This window comes from Mytilus californianus, unplaced genomic scaffold (genome assembly GCF_021869535.1).
Source record: "Mytilus californianus isolate M0D057914Y unplaced genomic scaffold, xbMytCali1.0.p SCAF_75, whole genome shotgun sequence".
Taxonomy (NCBI): Eukaryota; Metazoa; Mollusca; class Bivalvia; order Mytilida; family Mytilidae; genus Mytilus; species Mytilus californianus.
The window spans coordinates 643,998-667,517 of record NW_026262729.1 but is presented as its reverse complement, the minus strand read 5'-3'; the positions used below and the strand labels follow the sequence as shown (position 1 = coordinate 667,517).

At 30.9% G+C, this 23,520-nt stretch overlaps 1 protein-coding gene across 6 annotated transcripts in view; it reads right to left on the bottom strand.

The window, feature by feature from the left end:
• The window catches only part of LOC127710371 (chloride channel protein 2-like), a 67,620-nt gene that overhangs the window by 7,346 nt on the left and 36,754 nt on the right, over window positions 1–23,520 (bottom strand). Inside the window, exons 15-26 of one of the 6 annotated variants that reach the window (XM_052216186.1) lie at window positions 21,824–21,939; window positions 20,381–20,416; window positions 14,737–14,870; window positions 14,086–14,381; window positions 13,744–13,779; window positions 13,182–13,208; window positions 6,460–6,601; window positions 6,167–6,246; window positions 5,522–5,581; window positions 4,701–4,742; window positions 3,440–3,544; window positions 2,915–3,001 (exon numbers count right to left, since the gene is read on the bottom strand). In XM_052216186.1, coding sequence (XP_052072146.1) covers window positions 2,915–3,001; window positions 3,440–3,544; window positions 4,701–4,742; window positions 5,522–5,581; window positions 6,167–6,246; window positions 6,460–6,601; window positions 13,182–13,208; window positions 13,744–13,779; window positions 14,086–14,381; window positions 14,737–14,870; window positions 20,381–20,416; window positions 21,824–21,939 — 1,161 coding nt within the window. The remainder of the gene's footprint in view (window positions 1–2,914; window positions 3,002–3,439; window positions 3,545–4,700; window positions 4,743–5,521; window positions 5,582–6,166; window positions 6,247–6,459; window positions 6,602–13,181; window positions 13,209–13,743; window positions 13,780–14,085; window positions 14,382–14,736; window positions 14,871–20,380; window positions 20,417–21,823; window positions 21,940–23,520) is intronic. The other 5 variants (XM_052216187.1, XM_052216189.1, XM_052216188.1 and 2 more) reach the window with 5 other exon arrangements.

Below are 23,520 nucleotides of genomic sequence, written 5' to 3'. Positions count from 1 at the left end.
ATTCTTTAAAATTTGATGATTATTTGTATAAAAAGCTCATAAAATCAGAGAAAAACATTCTAACGAGGAATTATTTGAATCTGGAATAATTTTGAATTCTAGAAAATTGGTGATAGGAAATGTATGATGAAAACTAACCCAACTTAATAGGGTTAGCCATGCACGCGTGCACGCATGGCTAAGGTTAATTTTACTTTCACTGATACTTCGGTATGAACTAACTAACCCCCCACGGCTAACCCTCCTAAATTGGGTTAGTTTTCATCTTACATGTCTTATCAATTTTCTATAATTCAAAATTATTCCAGATTCAAATAATTCCTTGTTTTCTTAAATTTGTCTTTAAATCATCAAATCTCCTATTTCAAGTACATAGATATTTAGTTATAGTTCAAAGAGCCAAAACTGCATACAAAATTTTACCAAAATCTGTGACAGCCCATTTACTGTTCCGTAATCTTAACATATAATTTTTGGAATAACATTTGACTTAAAAGGGTAACTGTTTATTATAAGTTGGTTTGACAGAAGATTTCAGAGAAAATAGGCACACTAATTTATTTGTTTCTAAATTCCGTTGAAAGCTTAGCTTTTTCTAATGTTTACTATTGAAGCATGTGCACAAAGAAGCTTACAACTAATCTATTTTCATATGAAATATATCTTCATGCATTTTCTTTCAATCATAATGTATTCAGATTGATTGATTGTTGTTTAATGCCTCTTTCAGCACTCTTGGCTATATCATGGCACAGGAGCTAGAATACCTGGAAGAGAACCACTAACCTTTGGCAGGAAAATGGCAGTCCTAGTCAATTAAGATTGGAGTCAAACACACCTTGCTATGAGCAGGGTTCAAACTCACAATCTAAGTGTTGACAGCCTAGTGATCACTGTAGATTAAATACAGACAAATGCCCCTAAAGTATTGAGTGTACTGTGGAGGACTTGAAAGAAATTTAAAGATACTTTCGAAAAGCAACAACATTTCCTTATTTATTCTTTTTTCTGTTTATCTTTTTATAATTTGGTAGTTGTTTTCCATACTGAAGACCTATATTTAAAATTTGATCTGTTATTCAAATCATTAAATTCTCTGGACTTTGACATCTTCTCCTTGGTTTTTTTTTAGTAATGTTCATTATTTAGCCATGAAACTATCTGACCTTCTTCAGCATGATTTTCTTTAGTACTGTGGATTCATTTATTTTCGTGCACACCAATTTTCGCGGATTGAGGAAAATTGTATTTTCTTTGAAATTTGACCTCATGGTTTTGCCAAGGACTGCATTCAAGCATTTAGAAAATTTGTACTCCCTCAAATATTGAAATTCTTGGTTCACCTAAACCTACGATATCCATGTGAATTGGTATCCCATAATATAGTACTTAGGACATGTTTTCTGATGCACATGAAAAGCAAACATTACAAAACCAAGCTTTCAATATAATTTAATTCTCCTCAACCTTTTTAAAACATAAAATTCTTACCAAAAATATAAATTTAAAATGATCAAATTTTCGGCAGGTGTCAGTGATCCTTGTTTTTACTTACATTAACACAAGGTAATAGCTTAAAAGAAAATGTCAAATACACAGTTTTTGTAACTTTTTCTCTTCTTCAAATCAATATTTGTACATTTCAAAATACTGGGAGATATCCAAGTTGATCAAAAATGAGTCCTGTTTCACCAATGCCAAGTGAGCATCACTGTTTACAAAACAAGAGTGCACACTCTGAAATGTCTCGCCTGTTTTTCTTATCATTGAATTCATGTTTTTAATTATTTGTATATTCCAGCTTACATGATTAAGGAATGAACCACACAAATTTTACCCCTTGTTCCAAATCCATCAGTGTAAGTGCGAAAAAAAAACACTAAATCAAATTGCTGTTGGTTCTGGATCCATATTCATAACTTTTCCCAAGGGAGACAATCATGAATATTAATAATTAGCCTATCAAAATCGTTTTTATTTTCATGTGATCATGATTTCACCACCTTATTAATGGCATAATTGTAAGCAACCAAGATTCCAAGTGTTTGAAATTTTGAGTTCTATTCCTCAGCTTTTGTGTGAAAATAATACAAGCCATGATCATATTTAATGAATTACAACTTCATAAAATATTTTGGCACAAAATGCTACATCTTAAAAACAACAATTGGAGCAAAATAACTGCAGCCCAAATTATAGAAACTGGACCTAAAAGAGGCAAAATTAAGAATTTACAACTCAACTCAAATCATATTATTAAAATATATATACCGGTAATTTAAGGCAGAACGGTCATACTGAGATCAGGGAAGTAATATATAAATGGCAGTTGACAATAGTGAGGAATATAATTATTCTTGCAAGTTTCACATCATGTGTCATGAAAGAGACAATTGGAATTGATATGACATGGGCAGATATTTGCTAGCCTGTTTACCTTTACTTGATTACTTATAAGAAATCTAAGCTGTTGAATTTTTTGATGATGTAGTAAAACAAACAAAAGGAAGGGCCAGGAATACAAGTGACATAAATAAAATATGAAAAGCTTTGATTTTAACAAAATATTGTATATATCATTCCATTTATAGAAATGGTATTCAAAGTTGAAAAAAGTAAAAAAGAGTTTTGGAATTAAACTGCTTTCAAATGATTTTTTTTACATCAAATAAAAAGTAAAACAAACTTATTCCAAATTGAAAATATCCTTGATGTAACAAATTTGCCTTTTATATTTAAGACTTAGATTTTATGATCCAAATAACACAAGATTTTTTAGAAATTTTTTCTTAAGGGATGGATCTTAAGTTTTTGAAATTTTTGAAATAAATCCTTGAAGTTCTCATTAAACCTTTAATAAAAGAAATTAACGACTCATAAGTTTCATATTCATTTTAATGAGAAGACAACTCACCTCTTGTAAACCACATACACCACATAATTTCCCTGTATTTGTAACATAGGCACGACTTAAACCCAGCAATGAAAATAAAGAATGGACCTGTAAAAGAGATCTTGATTGTTAATTACAAATACATACACAAAGCAAATGCATCTTACATTTCTAGTCATCTGTTATCCCAATTTTAAATGAAACCAAAACTGATTGACAAAAAAATGTTTTTTCTTTTAAATTCAAATCTGAACACAGTGACACAGATGACATGAATTCCAAAACATTAAATTTTGAATTTTAATATTTTAATCTGGACATTCTGATGAAGAAAATTCATTGTCATCTTCATAACGTATGTGAACATTAACTTTATAGCATCTTTTTGTCTACAATTGGGTTAATTATACAATTAAAATTGGTGGTAAAAAAGAAATCCAATCAATGTCAAGACATTTTCAATTTCTAAATTCAACAAAATCTTAAGAAATATTGAAAAGAATGTCTCCCACTTTGTTGATACCTATGTAAGCCTAAAATGTATACCTTGTGTAAAGATGTTCTTTCTACTAGCTGGAATGGAGCTGGATCTATCTGACAACCCTCCCATTCTATTGTCTCCAGTAACTTTTCCTCTTCCCATTCTTTTTGCTGTAAAGTATTGAAGTTTTTTTTTAATAGTTAACATACAGCCAATTACAGATGAACACGACAGATTATAATAAATTGCTTCGCCGAGCGCAGCTGGATACGACCGCAGAGGTCCAACCCTCAACAGTTGGGGCAAAAATGGACACAATATTCGCGCTTGATACAGGTCTGAATTTGGATTGTAATTCAATATTTGAAACATAATAGGTTTCTGACACAGAATAACTGTAGTCAAAGAACTTAGAATTGGTTATATGATTTGAATTTATATTCAATTTTTTGCTTTTGTGCAATACACTATGCTGTTGCGAATTGACGACAACGTGATACCAATATACGACCGCAAAATTTTTTGCGGTCGTATGAAAAGATTGGCAAAACCAAATTGGTATAAAATAAACAGAGGAAAATTACACATTCTGTAGAATAACTGTCTGAATTCTACACCTCATAGGTTAAACGGTTTCAACTCTTCATATATTGGCAGGAAACGAAAATATTTCTACATAGTAGTAAAATGCATTCAACTTTCTTGTCAATGTCATACAACTCACATGATAAATAGAATATGATAACATAAACTACACTGAGGGTAATTAATCCTTGCAAACTTATACTTTTCCATTACTTTTCAAAACTAAAATGATGATGATGATGAAGATGGATTGGTATTAAACAACCAATGGCAAATATCACATGCATATCAGGACAAGAACATGTTAATGATGAGATATGAATATGAATTCTGCAGTACTAGACCAACACTCTGAGATGGATTTTTAATGTGCTAGTTCACAAGGTTAAAGTTCAAAGGAATATATGTCACTCTTCCTGTACACATTATTCCAACTCCAAGCCAAGTCTATACTCTTACTCCTAAATGCAGTATGCTTCGAAGAAAAGCATCAAATAGATATAAGAAGATGTGGTATGAGTGCCAATGAGACAACTCTCCATCCAAGTCAAAATTTATAAAAGTAAACCATTACCAATTTTCAGGTTTAATTTTTACCCAGCCATGGATCAAATTCGTGACCTAAACTTGAGACAAGCATGCTACCATTAAACCACCAAGACCGTTCAACAAGATGTCTGCTAACTTAGTATGCTTTTGAGTACTAAGATGATATTAAATTTGTTGTTCTGATTAACCTACCTTATCTTCTGGTAAATTACTAATTTTAACTGGCTCTGGAGGCTGAAATTATAAAAAAAACATGTACAGTGTGCTAATGCATACTAATTATGACCCACTCAATATCGTTGACTAATTGTGATAAAAAATCATATATGTCCTAACGGCATTGATCCCAATAAATTAAAAGACATATAAAGCTATTGCCAACTGATTCAGCTGCTTTTGTTCTATAGGAAAATAAATAGAGAATGTGTCCATGGGACACAGATGATGCCCTGCTTGCATTTAACATTCTAAAAGGGACATAACTCAAGAACGGTAAAAGTGACGCCACCCAAATTCGAACTTGATCTGTGTTTTGTGGTAATAAGTATGGTGTATAAGTTTCAAAAACATTTGGTTGAGGCAAACCAATTTTGGGACGTGCATACATACGGATGGACGTACAGACGGACAAGGGTAACACTTAATGCCCCCTCTGGTGACGGTGGGGACATAAAAACTGACAACAACCAATCTTTCCATAGCAATTAAAACCAATTGGAATAATTCATCATCTGTTTTTATTTTACAATTATGAACAATAGCATTACTTTAAAGTCTATTTTATTATTACTGTAAAGTCAGAAATTACTGTGTGCATTTAATATTGCAATTTATAAAAAATGGCAATAAAAAAATAATTTATTATTGCGATTTCAGGAATATCTGCAAACAGATATATGTATCAAATATCAGAATGTGATTTCTTATTGTCATCATCACCCAGTAACATGATTCACATTAATAAAAACCTCACAATAATTTCTGAATTTACAGTAGTTACAGATTAAGCTTACCAGCTTCACTTTCTTTTTTCTTCTCTTTTCTAAACCTGGTAAATTTGAAAAACTGGATTTCTGCAAATGAAAAGAGAATGAAATGTAATTATGTTTCAAGAACTTATTTTCATATACTGTGTAATTCATTACACGAATGGTCCTTTCTAGTAATTTTTCAAAAGGGCTGCAAACTCCTCAAAATCATAGTTGAGAATACCTAACTGAAAATTATTGCTGGCATGTTTAATTAGTCCAATCTGGCTAGGGGTTGTGGATGAGAATATTTTCCATGTTTCCCACAACAATGATGGTCAATCAGGGGGTGCCAAGTGATGCAATTGCTCAAATGAATGGAGTTTAAAATGAAATTTCTGTATTACGCCAAACCATTTTTGGATACTAAGGGCCGTTTAAGTAAGTAAGTAGGTATAGCATTTAAATTTTGGCATGAAATCATATTATGAAATGAGCTAATATATAAACTAAGAATACGGAATTGTGGGAACTTTTTGCAAGGGTTTTATCTTCATGATTAAGGTCAAATCTTGAAAATATCCCTTATATGAATTTTATCTTTAACAAATCAGAATCAAGGAAAAAAATGTGACAATAAAATCACACGTCAGATTCATCCCTTGAAATCCCCAAATTCACAGTACTTACATTTATAAAGAATGGAACATCTTCTACAATGCTCTCTTTCCTTGTTCCGGCTAACTTTCTGTAGTAAGCATTTATCTCAGCTGAAAATTAATAAATGTTTAAACTATACCACAAGTACTATAATACCAACATTACTTTTCAGTAAATAGAAAAACTTCAAAGTTAAGATTAAAAAGTAAATCTATTGTTCTGACAATGAATTGTTCAGTATAGATCATATTAGTTCTTCTTTTGCATTGAAGGAATTCATTTCATTTCTGAGATTAATTGCATCGAAGGAATTTATTTCCTACCTTTTAGATCTGTAGCACTCCCAGATTTGATAGGAAGTCTGGAAGCCGATGTTGACTTCTTCAATATACCCCTTAACGGTACTTGTATTGTATGATATTGCCGTATATCCCTCTCTTCAGCTGTTAAATTATCTTCACTGTGCTGAAATAACATCATAAATCAACATTTTTTTTCTTATTTCTTTTAAGATATTAATCAACAACAAATTCATGTTAGTAGGATTTTAGATACTGTAGAATCGGAAATTATTGCAATTTTTGTAGAAAGGACAAAAGTGCAACACTAATCATTAAGATTTGGGGAAGATCTGAATACAGATATATGTATCACATATCAGAATGCAAGTTCTTATAGTTGCGATGCTCACCACGTCGCGTAAATAAAAACCTTGCAATAATTTCTGTATGCTATCTCAGGTCGCCTTTTCTATACTTTTTTTAACGTTATTACCAGCATATAAAACATAAAATTAAAATGCCTTAAAAAAATAGGCTAATTGAAACACAAACAAGAATTCATGTGTTGTCAAACTAAGCTAACCCATACACATAAATTAAAGTATCTCAAAACGGGTAATAGGTGTCTGACAAATCTGAAAAACTCACATTTCAACTCATGATGACCAAATATGAAGTCATTCTGTTCATTAAGGTGGTTGCAATATAGCCACCATTTATAGAGTAGGATATAGAAATGAGAATTGATAAACAATTCTATATTTGTATCAACAGACATCATAGCTCATTCAATCACATATATTAAAAGCATTACAACTCATTAAATCTGCCTAAGTAAGTAAGAGGAATTTAATTTTTGGCTTGCCAAGTAAAAAATAATGGGAACTATTTATACACCTCAACTTCCTACCATAGAAAATATCAATATCACCAGCACGTTCATTTTTAATGACATATGATGACTACCTGCCATCAAGGCTTAATAATGATTTACTTAGGTGTCTTGGTCACTAAAGTACAGGTGACCAATACTAGACTGATAGCAAATTTTTATCTGTATATAAGAATTGCTCTCTAAAGTGGTTATGTGGTTATATGAGCTAAGGCTGATCCTGTTTGGGTGTGTAGGATTTTCTGTTTAAGGATGTGGTTACTAAAGGCTTATGGGAATAAGTTAGTGTATAGCACTAGCTACATGCATCATCTTTTCATGTTATTTGGGTTTTTATTTAATACTGTCAATGAAAATCGTGCAACCAACTTGATGGCAAAGGCCAGCAACTCTTTTCACGAAACATCTTACGATTAAAATCAATCGTAAGTTACACTGAAATGTGTATGACTTACGAGTATTTTTACTCTTAAGATTTTTTTGTGAAAAGAGCCGTAGGTCTACAAATTTGAATCTTTACTGTTTTTTTTTTCAAATAACAAATGCTTAATTTGTCATTTTACATCTATGAGCTAATTCCCTCTCTAAATTTCAAAGGTGACATGAAAAGATGAAACATTATCTACAAGTCCTTTCATTAATTACAGAAGAAGGGATCATCTGTATCTACAAGTCCTGTCATTAATACTTCTAAAAGGTCAAAAGATAATCAATTATTCACGAACTGTTAAAAATAGTCTTAAATCTGAAAAAGAAATAAAAAGACTGGAAGGATGAAGATTGGACAAAGAAAAGAAGACAAAAACATACAATTAAACTCTGGAAGATCAAGTGCCTATATTAGTTTAATACATTGCAACTTTTTTGATTTGGAAATTATTGCAATATTTTACCGCAAGTATTTATGCAATTGTTGATCAACAGGGGAAAAAAATGACAAAATTATAAAAGAAATTCCAGAAAATGCACACAGATAATGTTATCAAAAAGTGCAAGTTTTAATTAGTTAATGTGAAACTATATCCTGTATAATTTTTTGGAATAATGAAAACATTGAAAAAAATTCCTTTAACATATAAATTCAGTATCACCTTGATTCCAGTATGTCTTATGTATGTAGATAGGTAAACATCTGTGAAAGGGAGGGGTACGAGTATATCTTGGTTATAGAATCGTATTGTCTTATTTCATAATTAAGTCTTTTTGATACAATGCAGCAGCATGTGGAAAGAGAATGCAGCATCTAATGAGTTTGTTCTGTTTGTAAAGTACCAATTTTACCTCATATTTTATTTTTACTCGTTTCTCCTAGAATATAAACCATAAATAACATAGTCACATTTGTAACATTCTTGACTAAAGCAAATAAATACCTGCTGTAAATTTAGAAATCTAATATTTAATGATATTTACAAATAATTTTTACTAAAAATAAGTCAAGTGAACCAACACCTTCTGGCAGTACAAGGTAGAGTAATAAGGATGGATACTGAAGTATGCTGCGATTGTCTTTAAACCATATTACATGACAACAACATCCTGGTTATGATAAGGAAATCATTTACTGTGGTCAACATTTTTCGCCACTTAGAGTGGTGTCTTCACTTTAAGTGGCGAAACATGTTGACCACAATAAATAATTTCCTTGCCATAAACCAAGATCTTGTTGGTTTTTTTTTATAATTTTTACAATAGTTATTAAGTACTATTCCTTGTGGTATGAATAAAGAAAGATGAATTACATCCCTGTTGGTAACAGCTCTTGACTCACTTGCTTTTTGTATTATAGCATACTGTTTATTTGTTAACCAATTTTTACTGCATGTTAGAAATTCTATTTGGTTTAATTGATAAGTTGTTGTTACAATCAAAATGAAATCAACCACTTGCAAGGAAATTGATGATTTTTTGTTAGTTACAGATTTGTAATAACATGAGAAAATTAACAGCTGTGCCATGAGCGCATGATACGCCCATCGCTTTTTCAAAGAATAAAGTTCAATAACTTCTCAAAGTCATATCAGAAATTTAAAAATACTAAAGGGAGGTTATCTTAATAGATATAAACCAGTCACCAAAGTCTCATGAAAACTGCTCAAAGCACTTTAAAGATATTGTCTGAACACTGGAAAATCACCCCTTTTTATGAATAAAATCCCATAACTCTGAAAAATAAATTCAAAAATTTATAAAAATCGAAAGGGAGCTCACATCAATAGATATAAACAATGCATCAAAGTTTCTTACAAATTGGTGAAAGTGTTTTTGAGTTATTAACAGAAAACTGGAAAATCCTCCTTTTTTAATGAATAAAACCCCCATAACTCTGAAAAGTAAAATCTAAAATTTATAAAAAATGAAAGGGAGCTCACGTCAATAGATATAAACAATTCACCAAAGTTTCATGCAAATTGGTAAAAGAGTTTCGAATTATTGTCCGACATGTGGACGACGGACGGATGGACGGACGGACAGACAGACGGACAACAGTATACCATAATACGTCCTGTAAGCCGGCGTATAAACATGACAGAATGAGGAATCCATTTAAGTCCTCATGACTTAAGATTCTAGCAAGTACAGTTTCCACAGCTCTATACAGTACAAAATGTTGTTTTTACCATTTTCACAAAATTAAAAATACACTGATGATTTAATACAAAAAGACAACATACTTGTTTTTGTGATTTTTTTTTTTCAAGAAAGGTTTAGAATCCCACCAAAATTGCAAGCTTTTCCTTTTGGAAATACGAAAACAGAAATGTCTTGTTGTATAAAATTGTGATAAATGAAGGATATACTTTTGATACATGACATTTCACAAAATAGAACTCAATATCACATTTTATTGTAATGCATTGACTTTTTTTTGGCTTTCAAATTTATGCATTATTCAAAAATGTAAATATCTATAAATAGCATCATCAAAAATGTAAATATCTATAAATAGCATCATAAAAAATGTAAATATCTATAAATAGCATCATCAAAAATATGACAAGAAACTCAATACATGTATGTGTCATCAATTTTCTGTTAAACAAAACATATGTTTCCTTTTTTTTAAATCACGAAACCTAAAAATCAATGTCTGTTCTATTCAATGCAGGGATATATTAGATACCAACAAATATCATTAATAAATAAAATACAAATGTACATGCAAACACACATTCTACAGGTGTGGGTGAAAACAGCTTTAAAATACATTCAGGATTAATTCAACTTCTACATGATAACAACTGTCATAAATTTTCAATGAAACCATAGACACAGAATCAATCCTGGACAGATTTCATTGGTCGTAACCAAAGAACTTTTTCATGTTCTACCAGTAAACACTCACAGTGTACACACTTTAATTTGTGGATGCTTGTTTCATTGGTAACAGAAGAGGATTTGAATAAGGTTTTACATGTAAAATATCATTCAAAACAAAGCTCAACAAAATCTACTTTGATTGCATGCATCAGACTATAAACCACAAAATCTTGGAAAACAGGCATCCACCAAAATAATCTACTTTTATAATAGTTAAAATAAAGACAGTAAAATATTCTACTAACACATTTAGACTACTTAGTTTCGAAATACAAAAAATAAGGAGATCTGGTATGATTGTCAATAAGACAACTAATCACCAAAAGACCAAAGGACCAGGATGTAAACAGCTACTGGTTACAGTTTTACCTTCAACAATGAGCAAAACCCATATTGTATAGTAAGCTATAAAAGGCCTCAGGATAACAAAAATGTGAAACAATTCGTTTTGTGCTATAGGCTTCAAATCTAATATTTAAAAAGCGTAAGCATATTTTATAAACAAAAAATACTGTAAACCAACTTATAATTGCAAATACTATTTTGCTTTTAGCCCCTTACAGCCTACTTCAAGGCCATTAATTTTTTTCTAAAGATTTTCTAATTTTCTTGATGTATTTATAGAAGAAAGACTAAAGTTTTACACATTCTAAAAAATCATTTTATTTTTCTACTATCGAAAGTCACAAAAAATTAATGGCTTGCTCTAATATTAGTTGGTTTACAATAACCACAATTCTAATAAAGTATTGACATTAATAAATTGTTATAAACTATTTGAAGTTATTTAAAAGGCAGATATTATCATAATTTTGTTTTCAAGCTATTTTACATTAGTTGTCTAGTACATGTACTATCTTATACTAGAGTTGGACACCTCTATATAGAAAATCATTGCCTAAAAGGAGACTTCAGTAGAAAAATGCAATCCTTGAACAAACAGTACAATTGCTCATGCAATAACAAACTTCTTTTCCTTTTCAATAACATTTACCAGCAAAAAGAAAAACATGGACCAAAAACAAGCTAATTACAAAGAAAATTGTTATAGCCTTAAAGCAAAAATAATCTAAATTGTGTCAAAATAAAGGCTTGCAAAAGTCAAATTTTGCTACAAGAATTTTATGGCTCAACTGAGGCTATCAACCAAAAGTAATCCATTTCAATGAACTAGATACTTAGGTGTTAACGTTTGATGCTGTAGAATTTTAAGTCTCCATCAGAAGTCATACCAATAGGTAAACAAAAACAAGGGAATCAATGCTTGGCAAATATATTTTCTCAGGTTGTACAAACACCAATGCAACAAATTTTTAAAAGGGAGTCTTTTATTGCATTTTGAATGGTTTTATAAGAATAAATTTCAAGATTTCAGTCTGGAAACTTTATACTTTGTTCTGCTTTGCTTCTGTAATTACTAATGTAAAAGTCTACTTGCACATAATTCAAATCATGATTAAATAAATTTCAAGACTATGAGTCTAGTAAATAAATGGGTGTTTTATTCCAGAGGAAATTATTATCACAGAAATATGACCTTCCAATTTTACAGAAGTCATGGATATTTGAATCATTCCAACACACGTTGTTTTACAATACTGTGAAATTTGGTACAATTTTTATCTCCTATTCTTCCTATAATATTTTTTTCTGAATTGGTTCAATGGTTTGCAAACAATTGTTAGAATAGGGTTCAACTGACTTGATACAAAGCTGATATTCTTTCTGAAAGTTTAAAAGAAAAGGAAGTTCCTTTACCAATAATGCAAAAATTAACCAAAATTTACAAGAAAAGGGAAAAATAGGAAGCCTAAACCATAAAACCGTGTTAATTCTGTGTTATCTTGTAGAATTTTGATGCATTAAAAGGTTGCAAAATGAACATTCTACCACGAAGACAACATATATATTTCCTTGCAACTATTCAAATCTAATAAGCTTGTTCCGAGGGCTACAGAAAATAAAAATGAGTTTGTTTTTGACACAAAACATAGGTCCCCCCAGTTTTCTTCTCTATCTTCTCTACATAATGCAAAGGAAATATAAAACCTTTCCCCAGAATCAGTACCTGTTCATTAGGGTATTTAAATTTTTATAAAGTGAATTGTCCAATTGAATAAATACAAAAGCTATTGTTCTCTGTGGAGGAAATTCAATTAGAACTTTAAATTCTCCTTTGCAGGTTAAAAAATACACATATCAAAAAGTAATCTTGTTTAATCTTGTCAAGTTTGGTTTCATTTAAATGTATACTGTTGTAGATTTTGAGCTGAGAAACTTTCCCGTATATATGTAAAAATTGCAAAATCAACATTTAACTATGGGAAACCCCAAATTCCTTCTGTTTAAAAGGGAGGTAGGTACCTTCGTAAATAGTTTGAAGTAATTCTGTCAAATTTCTCCCAGACACACTGTATCAGTCAAGTTTTTAAACCTGACAAATTTTATTTTACAGTCCAACTTTTTCTAATCAGCACCTGGAACAGTTAAAAGATTTGATCAATTGCAAGAAAATAAGTACACTTTTGCAATAGAAATAAATACTGTTTACCTCTGAATCCTCATCCTCCTCCTCGTCCTGATTTAAAATGTATTATTAATTTTCTTCATTCAAACATAATTTTTCAAGAAGAAAATAATCAGACAAAATAGCTGATAATGATAGATCAATAAGTATGATTGACATCACAAAGCATAGGCCAATCATATTTAACAGACATTCAAACTGAGTTGAAAGTAGATCTGAAATTGCTTATCATATTTAAGAGGTTTTTAAGACATTCACAGTGAAGAATGATCAATTCGAAAGTATATCTGAAATTGCTAGATACATTTAGTTTAATAAAGTTATGGTTATGAAGCTTCATATATGATAAATGCATGGACTTTTTACAAGTATCACTCCAAATGTTGGCTTGCCAGCCCCCTCCCCCTTTCAAAATCATGGATTTGCACCTGAGAACTGTTACCATCTAAGAGAGAGTAGTAAAGTGACATTCACCTTGTGCAAAGATAAATTGTCTGACAAACAACAGATGTCATCATATAATCTTTTGCAGTACATAATAACAAGAATGCAAAAATGTTAACAAGCTGTGCAATAAACATGTTACCTGGATAATGATTTGGGGGATTATAAGGTGGTCATCCTGTATAAGAATTTAAATACATTTAAAACATATGTAAGGAGTCAGTATTCATTTTAAAAAAAAATTTCAATGTTTATTTTTCATTTTTTGTCTGCAACAAAAGGTTAGATTAAATAAGTCATCATTTTTTTCATGATTTCAAAATCTCTGTTTTCTTTTGCATTGATTGACAATTTTCTAAAAATTATCTTAAAAATGTAAATATACATAGGAAAATAACATCTATAATTTGAATACTATTCCTGTCCTTTCAATTTCTGTCTTAACAAAATTCATAATTGTACAAAATAAATGAAAAATACTTACTGCACTTGATAAAGACAGTTTACGACCATGTACTGGGTGTAATGGAATGTCGTCAACTTTTGATACATGGAATCGTGACTTTGGAGTCAGCGCCCTAAACTGAGAATCAATGAATGGCGGAGGTGTGGTCGGACGTGATGCTGATCTGGAATTTGGCGCTGAAGTTTCCGATAACTCGTCATCTGACAGATCATCAAGAGAACCCTGGGGCACTATTTTCTGATCGTAACTTAATTGTACATAAATAATTCTTTCAAGTTCATATCGTTGTACAGATCCTAACAGTATCATGGAATCTACAAAAGAAAGTGTATCCACATAAAAATTGTCATTGTGCATGGGTGTATAGTGTTGTATCCTATCAACCAAAGCTTCCTTATCCTGCCATCCTTCAATATTTTCACTCTTAATTATTTTCAACATGACAACTAGCCTTTAATTAAAATGTCCACCAAAAGGTGTGATTGTTTTATTTTTATTCTTATTTAAACCCATATTTTGTTTTTACAGCTTTGTGTCTTCATCTTTTCATATTCAACACTACATAAAATGTTTATAATAGAATTCACAGTATGCATGAATCCACAAAATTATAAAAAATGAGTTATGTCTCTGAAAGCAGAGTTACTATATCTATCTTACACCACCTACCTGGAGAATCTACAAAAGGATAAGTTTTATGTACAGTGTCTGACAGAAGGTCTTGCAAATCTTTGTATGTTGATATAAGTGTTATATATTTAACATCTTTAACCATGATATCTTCAATAAATATGTTCCAGGCACTGAAAAAAACAGAAATATGCAAATAATTATTAGTTGGAAATACATTTTTTTCCATTTTCTTTCAGCTGGAAAGGTGGTTGTGGCTTCAGATACAAGACAACTTTCTTTGAAAAAATAAAATCTTATTTTCTAAATGTTGGTACATTTAGTACTGTAAATTCAGAAATTATTGCATACATTTATTATTGTGATAATAGATGTATGTATTAGCTATCAGAATGCAAGGTCTTATTATTATATACTCACCAAGTTGCATCATTAAAAATCTCACAAAAATTTCTTAATTTAGAGTACTTGATTTTATGGCCATGCATACAGGGCAGCTGCCTATGAAAATTATTTTTTTTAAATTTTTTATATGGCAGCATGAATACATTTCTAACAATGTTACAATTATAACAGTACTAAATGAATCAAAATATACTGAGGGCATATTAATTTGAAAAAATTTGTTATGAGACCAAGCATTTTTTTAAGAAAAGCATAATAATTGGAAGAAATTTGCATAATGCATCGGGAAACCTCCTTTCTGTACTTATTTTAGTCTTTTTTCACTAAATATGACCTTGACCACAGACATATTGATCTAAATAAATTCGCAAGGGGTTCCGTGGTGTCTCTCCTGCAACTGCTGCCGTCAGTGTAAAAGTGTAATGTGTGAGTCAATTTATCGGTAAAATACAGAATTAAGAAAAAAATTCAAACTTTTTCTTTAGATGTTATTTCATGGTCTTGAAAATTAGCTTCTGTCCAAGTTTCATGACAATCCATGAAGGTTTACAAATTTATCATGTCAAAAAATTTTAATCCCAGACTGTCTGTAAATGATAACTGTAAAAAACTAAGTCCATCTATCAGAAAAATACTGAAAATGAAAAAAATATATTTTCAAAAGTTGGCTTTAGACATTATCTCTCAATCATCAAAAACCTTCTGCCAAAATTTCATAAAATTCTATGAAGGTTTGACAAAAATGTTGATGACTGAAAAACTTTAACCCCAGACTGTATCTACTTGTTAACTGTAAAAAGAAAACTCAGTCCATTTATCAGTAAAATAAAGATAAATGAAAATAAATATTTTCAAAATGTTGCTCAGAATACTGTATTTTGGTCATAACTAATCTTCTTTCAAAATTTCCTAAAATTCCATGAAGGTTTGACAAGTTATTGATGACTGAAAAGCTTTAACCTCAGACTAAATCTGAATGTTAAATGTAAAGAAGACCAAGTCCATTTATCAGTTAAAAAGGGAAAAATGAAAATAGATATTTTCAAAAAATTGCTCTGGATACTGTCTTTTGGTCATAAAGGTTTGACAAAGTTATTTATGTCTAAAAAAAAATTAAACCAGACCTAACCTTATTATTGACGCCACTGCCGCCGAAAGAATCAGTATTGCTATGTAACACTTTCATGACAGTAATGTCAAAGGTTCGACAAAAAGAATAGTTTTATTTCACTTATCATGTGACCATATATCAAATGTATACTTAATCTCATTATACATGTTATATGTGACCATATATCAAATGTATACTTACTCTCATTAAATATGTTATATGTGACCATATATCAAATGTATACTTACTCTCATTATACATGTTATATGTATGACTGATTGACTGAATGACTTAGGGAGAGACTGACGGGCAGATGAGTCATAGACTATATTTGTAGTATGAGTATAAATATAGCTAAAAAGTCAGAAGATTGATGGATTCAGTTGCACTGTGTACAATCTTTACCCCAAAAAGCATCTCCAGCAATCAATTAAATTAAGGTCAGCTAAAACACTGTGTGCACACAATACAAACCACCAAAATTTCACCAGTAAGTAAATAAGTTTGCTCAAATTAAAACAATTCAAACTACAAGCTGTTATTACTTTTTGATATAAAAAAACCCCACTGCAAGTTATAAAATCCTTACAATTTCAACATCACTTTCTAACTAAAATAATCAATTTATTCTTTCTCATACACATACATGTACTTTATAGTGTTAATACACTCATGATAATTCTATATAAAAAAAGAAATTTTGAATATTTGAACAACTACTATCATGTACATACAAGTCCATGGCATCTGTTAATAACTAGACTCCATAACTCAATAATTTTTTTGAAAATTAAAAAGCACAGGCAGAATACACAACTAACAAGAAACATGTTGAGATGCAGAATTAAATGCATGTTTAAGTAGAAGTATTTGTAAGCATCCAGCACTTTGTAAAAGTAGAGAGAAGAATCATGCTTAAAATAGCATTATTGTAGTTTTGATGCAGTAATGGTAAACGAAAAGAAATGAATAAATAATTTTGTTGCGTTAATGAGAACTTTGTAAATTGTTTTACAATGATAGTATTAAAATAAGGCAAGTAAACTCCCCTTATTTTGCCCTTAACAACTATTTTTTTACAATAGTTTTATATTAATATGTTAAAAATAATCTGCTTTACTGAGCGCAGCTGGATAGGACCGCAGAGGTCCAACCCTGAACAGTTGGGACAAAAATGAACACAATGTTCAAGCTTGATACAGGTCTGAATTTGGATTGTAATTAAATATTTGACACATTATAGGTTTCTGACACAGAATAAATGTAGTCAATGAACTTGAAATTGGTTATATGATTTGAATTTATATTCAATTCAGTGGCGAATCCAGAACTTTTCATAAGGGGTGGCCCTCTGACTGACCTAAGGGGGGGCCCGCTCCAGTCATGCTTCAGTGATTCCCTATTTAATCAACCAAATTTTTCCCACAAAAGGGGGGGCCCGGCCCCCCACCCCCTGGATCCGCCTATGCAATTGAAGATTTCTTGCTGTTTAGCAATACACTGTGCTGTTGTGCAATACTTAGTAAATCTGTTTTCAGACTATATACAAAGATTAGCAATTGTGACCCAAATTTTTATTTGGAAAATTTAAATTGACAATTTCTTAAATCTTGAAGAAAAAAAATACCTGTGATTGAATTATTGAAATTATTATGTTTCTGATCATTTATCAAAAACCAGGTGACCGTTCATAGAATTTTTCTAACTACTGTGGATTCATTTATTTTCAAGGGTAAAAATTTTCGTGAATTAAGGGATTTTCTTGGATATTTGATTTCGTGGTTTTGCCAAAGTCTGCATACAATCCTATATATATATTATACTTTGTTGAACATTTAAATTTGTGGTTCACATGTACCCACGAAATCCATGAAAATTGGTATCCTACGAATAATAATACACCTTATCGCTATTTGTCCGCCATTACTGGATATCACAAAGGTTCCCGTAAAATTTTGACGTCATAATACAAAATATCTGACGCCACAATGAAAAAGTGATTGTTGTATGACGTCAATAGTTCAAGCGGGACAGATTCTCAGGTCAACCAGGACAGATTTCCAAATAGCGATAAGGTGTATGCATCCACAGTATGATTTATTCACTGACTGATTCTTAAAACTACTACTGTATCCATCAAGTCTTGCTGTGCATTTAAAAGTTTGAAGAGACAAAGGTATCAGTAAACAAAACAAATAAACATAATAACATCCAACCAATCAATAAAGAGGAATCAATAATGTAATTACTGTGGATTCATTAATATTTGTGGGATACCAATTTCTACTGATTTCGTGGATACATGGTTCTACAAAAAACCAAATTTCTATAGGATTATAAACAAACTTTGACAAAAAAACTGAAATCAAATATCCAGGAAAATGCAAGTTTTTCCTGAATCCATGAAAACTGGTACCCACAACAATAAATGAATCCACAGTATGTTAGGATTAACAGTGTGTGTATTTTTAATCATATTCATTCAAGACAGAGAATGGTAACCATATAATATCTTCAGATTTTTATGATCTTGCTACACTATAGTATTTCATCTTTTAGAAAGCACAGATGTTTTGTATGGTACAATTTATTGATGCCAATACAATTTAATGTTTATGTGAAAGTCAGATATATATCTTGCTCCAATGTAGGACCTCTTTAGTTCATTGCTGAAGTCCTTCCAGCAACTGTAAAGATTGAGGACGACAATAATAATGTTGTATGTCATCTCTTTCCCAATTAATATAAAGTTTAAGAGGGACAGACACCAATATAAATAAAATTCAAAGTTTGATGCCTATGGCCTGAGAACACTATCATTTTGTAGCGCATTTCTTTACAACAAATGCAAATTGAAAAAAAATCCCATCTGCATTTTACAAATTACATCAAAACTATAGATGTAAAGGTACCAGCTCAAACTCAAAACATGGAAATTTTATGTATAGGGGTCTAAGTTTGACAGCTTGAGACAAAATAATTTTGGACCTTTTTAAACTGGACTAAATCACTACTTTATTTTATAATTCATGACCCATTTTTTTTCATGTAATTTCACCCCCCTACTTACTTTTTTATGCATAAGATATGAAGAAATAAATATGGAAGGTGTATGAAAAAAAATTGAAAGTTATACACTGTCCTCACTAGGGAGAATTGTAGACAACGAAAATCAATGGACAATAACTGTGTTCACGGACCATATAACTTGTACAAATATCAAAAGGTATGGTAATCTAATTCATATTCTATTGCTTCCACTTCATCTCTGATGGGGGGCCTCGGTGGCCGAGTGGTCTAAGTAGTTACTACTGTAATCACTAGCCAGTCAACATTGAGGTTGCGGGTGCACTCGACTCCAATCTTAATTGACTAGGATTGTCAGTTTTCCTATAGAAGGTCGGTGGTTTTCTCCAGGCACTCCGGCTACCTCCACCAATAAAAACTGGCCGCCACGAAATAGCCCAAAAGCGGTGCTTAAAAGTAGCCTTAAAACACCAAAAATCAAAATCAAATCAAATCATCTCTGTTGGATCTCCAAATGTAACATAATATTGTACTAAGAAAGATTACAAAAAAACAAGTGTTGTTAATAAAGTAATCAAAATCAGTGTTCACTCTGCAAGATTTCTACTTGTGAAAATATTAATGAGAAGTTTCTAAATTGATGTCAAAATACACACACAGCAATGAAAAGCAAGTTAGTAGCCAATAAATGTTTGAACAAATGCATGAGTCACACTGCAATTAATATTATTTAATAAATTGTACCTGACCAGATATGACTTAACAATAATTACATACATTTGGGCCTTTATTTAAGATGGATATTCTATGATAATTACTCACAAGTGTTCAATCAAAATTGCGATACCAAGGATTTAACTCTTATTTTCAAACATTTCATCATATTTTGTAGCATTAAAAATTATGCCAAGAAAGCAGCCCTCAATATATCTAAAAATATTATCTTACAAATACACATCTAAGCCATTCCCAGTCAGGTCAAATCAATGGAGTAATACAAACAGCATTATTAGCAGGAGTTCAGTAGAATGTGCATGAATTGGAATTGCACATATAAAAATAAGTGTTTATATGTGTGTAGTTTTAATCATGAAATTTTCACTGAACTCTCTGACAGTGATTCAAACATTTCACCAATACCTTTTCTTCAGGAGGCCTCTTGTTCTTGTGCAAAATCTACGTATTTAAATAATGTTAATTTACACTGATGCAAAATCTGATTGTACATGCATTTAAATATTTTTTTGCAACTGCTCATTTTAATCTGAGTTTTTTCTAGAGCTATTCAAAATACTGTTAGGTGTTTGGAATCAATATTAATCCGGCTTAATAACTTGCTTAATGTAACTTTTCTGAGATTAAACATGATCAAAGTTATTGACAAAAATTTCAAAGTATCACCACTTTGAACATAAAAAAAATTAAAATATTATATCATATACCAATCTAAGCCTTTTGTGATAAGCCTTTTTTATTGGGTAAATTGGTGGTTAGGGAATTGCATAGATTTATGCTTTATCAATAAAACAATGAAATATTGTCTTCTGTTTGATTTTTCAATATATATTAACTTCAACTTCATAGCTCTGTTTCTAGTGTATCTTTTAATAACCATACACAATTGAAGACATTTTGATCCTAAGGCTTCCATTAGTTTCAGAATATTTGCTTGACATTACATGTATGGAAAACTGGGTTCTAGGTAAACAATGAACTGCTAAATAGAGATTTTGATTCAATAAAAGTCTTCTGGTTGTAACATCTTTCATTGTTTGTGATTATTATTATATTGATTTTTGGTTTATCTACTTCCACAGTCTAACATTTCATGCATATTCATTCCAAAAACAAATTAATGAAACATGAATTAGTAGAAACTAAAAATTTGTGGACTCTGAGAAGAAGGAATAAGAGGAATACTTTTCACTGCCACTAAAACAAGACAGTATGTTATAAGAAGCTTGCCAAGATAACAAATATAGCGAGTGGCTTTATTCTAACATGTGCCTTCAATTTAATATGCGAAACTAGATGTGACATTACTGAGTCAACTGGATGCCTGTTAGACCTGTTCTAAATATCAGACAAAAGAAGTTCTAGCAGAGCTATACCTGTGTATGATTATTGAAATATTTAATAGTGCGTATCTAATCCCTGAACAAAATTTAATTTACAAACTACGACATTACTTTTTGTTTTAAATTGAACTATGTAGATAAGCTTTCCTTTCATTCTCACTCTAATGAAATCCTAGACAAAAAAAAAAAAATTCTATTGTTGCATTTTAGCATAAGAAGAAAAAGATATGTTGTTAACACAGAAAATAGTAACAGAAGCTGCATTTTAAGCATTCTATCAGAGGATTCAATGCCATTCTGATTCTTGAAATGATATTGGAACAACACAAAACTCAAACTGTGAAGCTTTTAAATACTTCATAAAAATGACTGACTTGTTAGCAAGCTGTCAGACATATTTTTCTTGATTTTATTTGGAATTTTCTCAGAGATTCTTTCATCTGTTTTCTCAGATTTAAGAAATAAAATACAATAATTCAAAGTATTGAAATTTAAGTGTACTTACTTCCCTTTAGCTGATACAATATCAGGGAGATATGGTAGCTTCTTCAAACGTATGATACTATCAAAAAATGATGGCTGTAATTTGTTTGACACAGCATTGGCTATTAATACAGAAACCTGAAAGCAGAAAATAGATATCACAAGACAATGTTTAATGCAGACAGCTATTTCACCACAGGATTTTAGATAAAAGAAAGACAAATGAAAAGAGAAAATATATTAGTTTTAAATTTCTAATAGAATTTTAAAAAAATAGTGTGACCAACGTAGTTTTTAATTCACTTATGGCCAATATGGGTAAGAATAACCAAAGTATTAGGTAAACAGGAAGTGGATGTATGGCGATGAATGTGAAAATACATTACATGGTATAAAATTGAGAATGGAAATGGGGAATGTGTCAAAGAGACAACAACCCGACCATAGAACAGACAACAGCAGAAGGTCACCAACAGGTCTTCAATGCAGCGAGAAATTCCCGCACCCGGAGGCGTCCTTCAGCTGGCCCCTAAACAAATATATATACTAGTTCAGTGATAATGAACGCCATACTAAACTCCAAATTGTACACAAGAAACTAAAATTAAAAATAATACAAGACTAACAAAGGCTAGAGGCTCCTGACTTGGGACAGGCGCAAAAATGTGGCGGGGTTAAACATGTTTATGAGATCTCAACCCTCCCCCTATACCTCTAGCCAATGTAGAAAAGTAAATGCATAACAATACGCACATTAAAATTCAGTTCAAGAAAAGTCCGAGTCTGATGTCAGAAGATGTAACCAAAGAAAATAAACAAAATGACAATAATACATAAATAACAACAGACTACTAGCAGTTAACTGACATGCCAGCTCCAGACTTCAATTAAACTGATTGAAAGATTATGTCTTCATCATATGAATATCAGGCACAATCCTTCCCGTTAGGGGTTTAGTATCATACCATCATAACATATATGAGAAGAACATAACCCGTGTCATGCCAACAACTGGTTTTTAAATAAATGTGTTTAGTGCAGATGCAAAGACCCTATAAGTGAATCAATATTAACGCCAAAATATGCAATCTTTAATGACCTGACAACAGTATCGTAACTATATCCCTTCTTAATAAGTCTATTTAAAGGTTTTGTTAGCTTCAGAGGTGAATACTGATATTTTTGTGCTTTATAAAGAATATTTCCATAAAAAATTGGATGAAATACCTGAACGTATAAGAAGTCTGCATGTTGAGCTATATTTACGAATGATGTCCTTATACCGATGATAAAATTTAGTAAATGTTTTGACTAGTTTGTGATATCGAAAACCCTGGTGTAATAATTTTTCCGTAATACATAAATTTCTCTCGTTAAAATCTAAAACATTGTTACATACACGAGCGAATCGTACAAGTTGAGATATATAAACACCGTAAGATGGTGACAAGGGAACGTCACCATCTAAAAATGGATAATTAACGATAGGAAATGAAAAATCATCTCTTTTATCATATATTTTAGTATTAAGCTTTCCATTAATGATATAGATATCAAGATCGAGGAAAGGGCAGTGGTCATTGTTAGTATTAGCTTTATTTAAAGTAAGTTCAACAGGATAAATTTCTTTAGTATACATACTGAAGTCGTCATTATTGAGAGCCAAAATATCATCCAAATATCTAAAAGTATTATTAAATTTGTGTATCAGATGTTGTT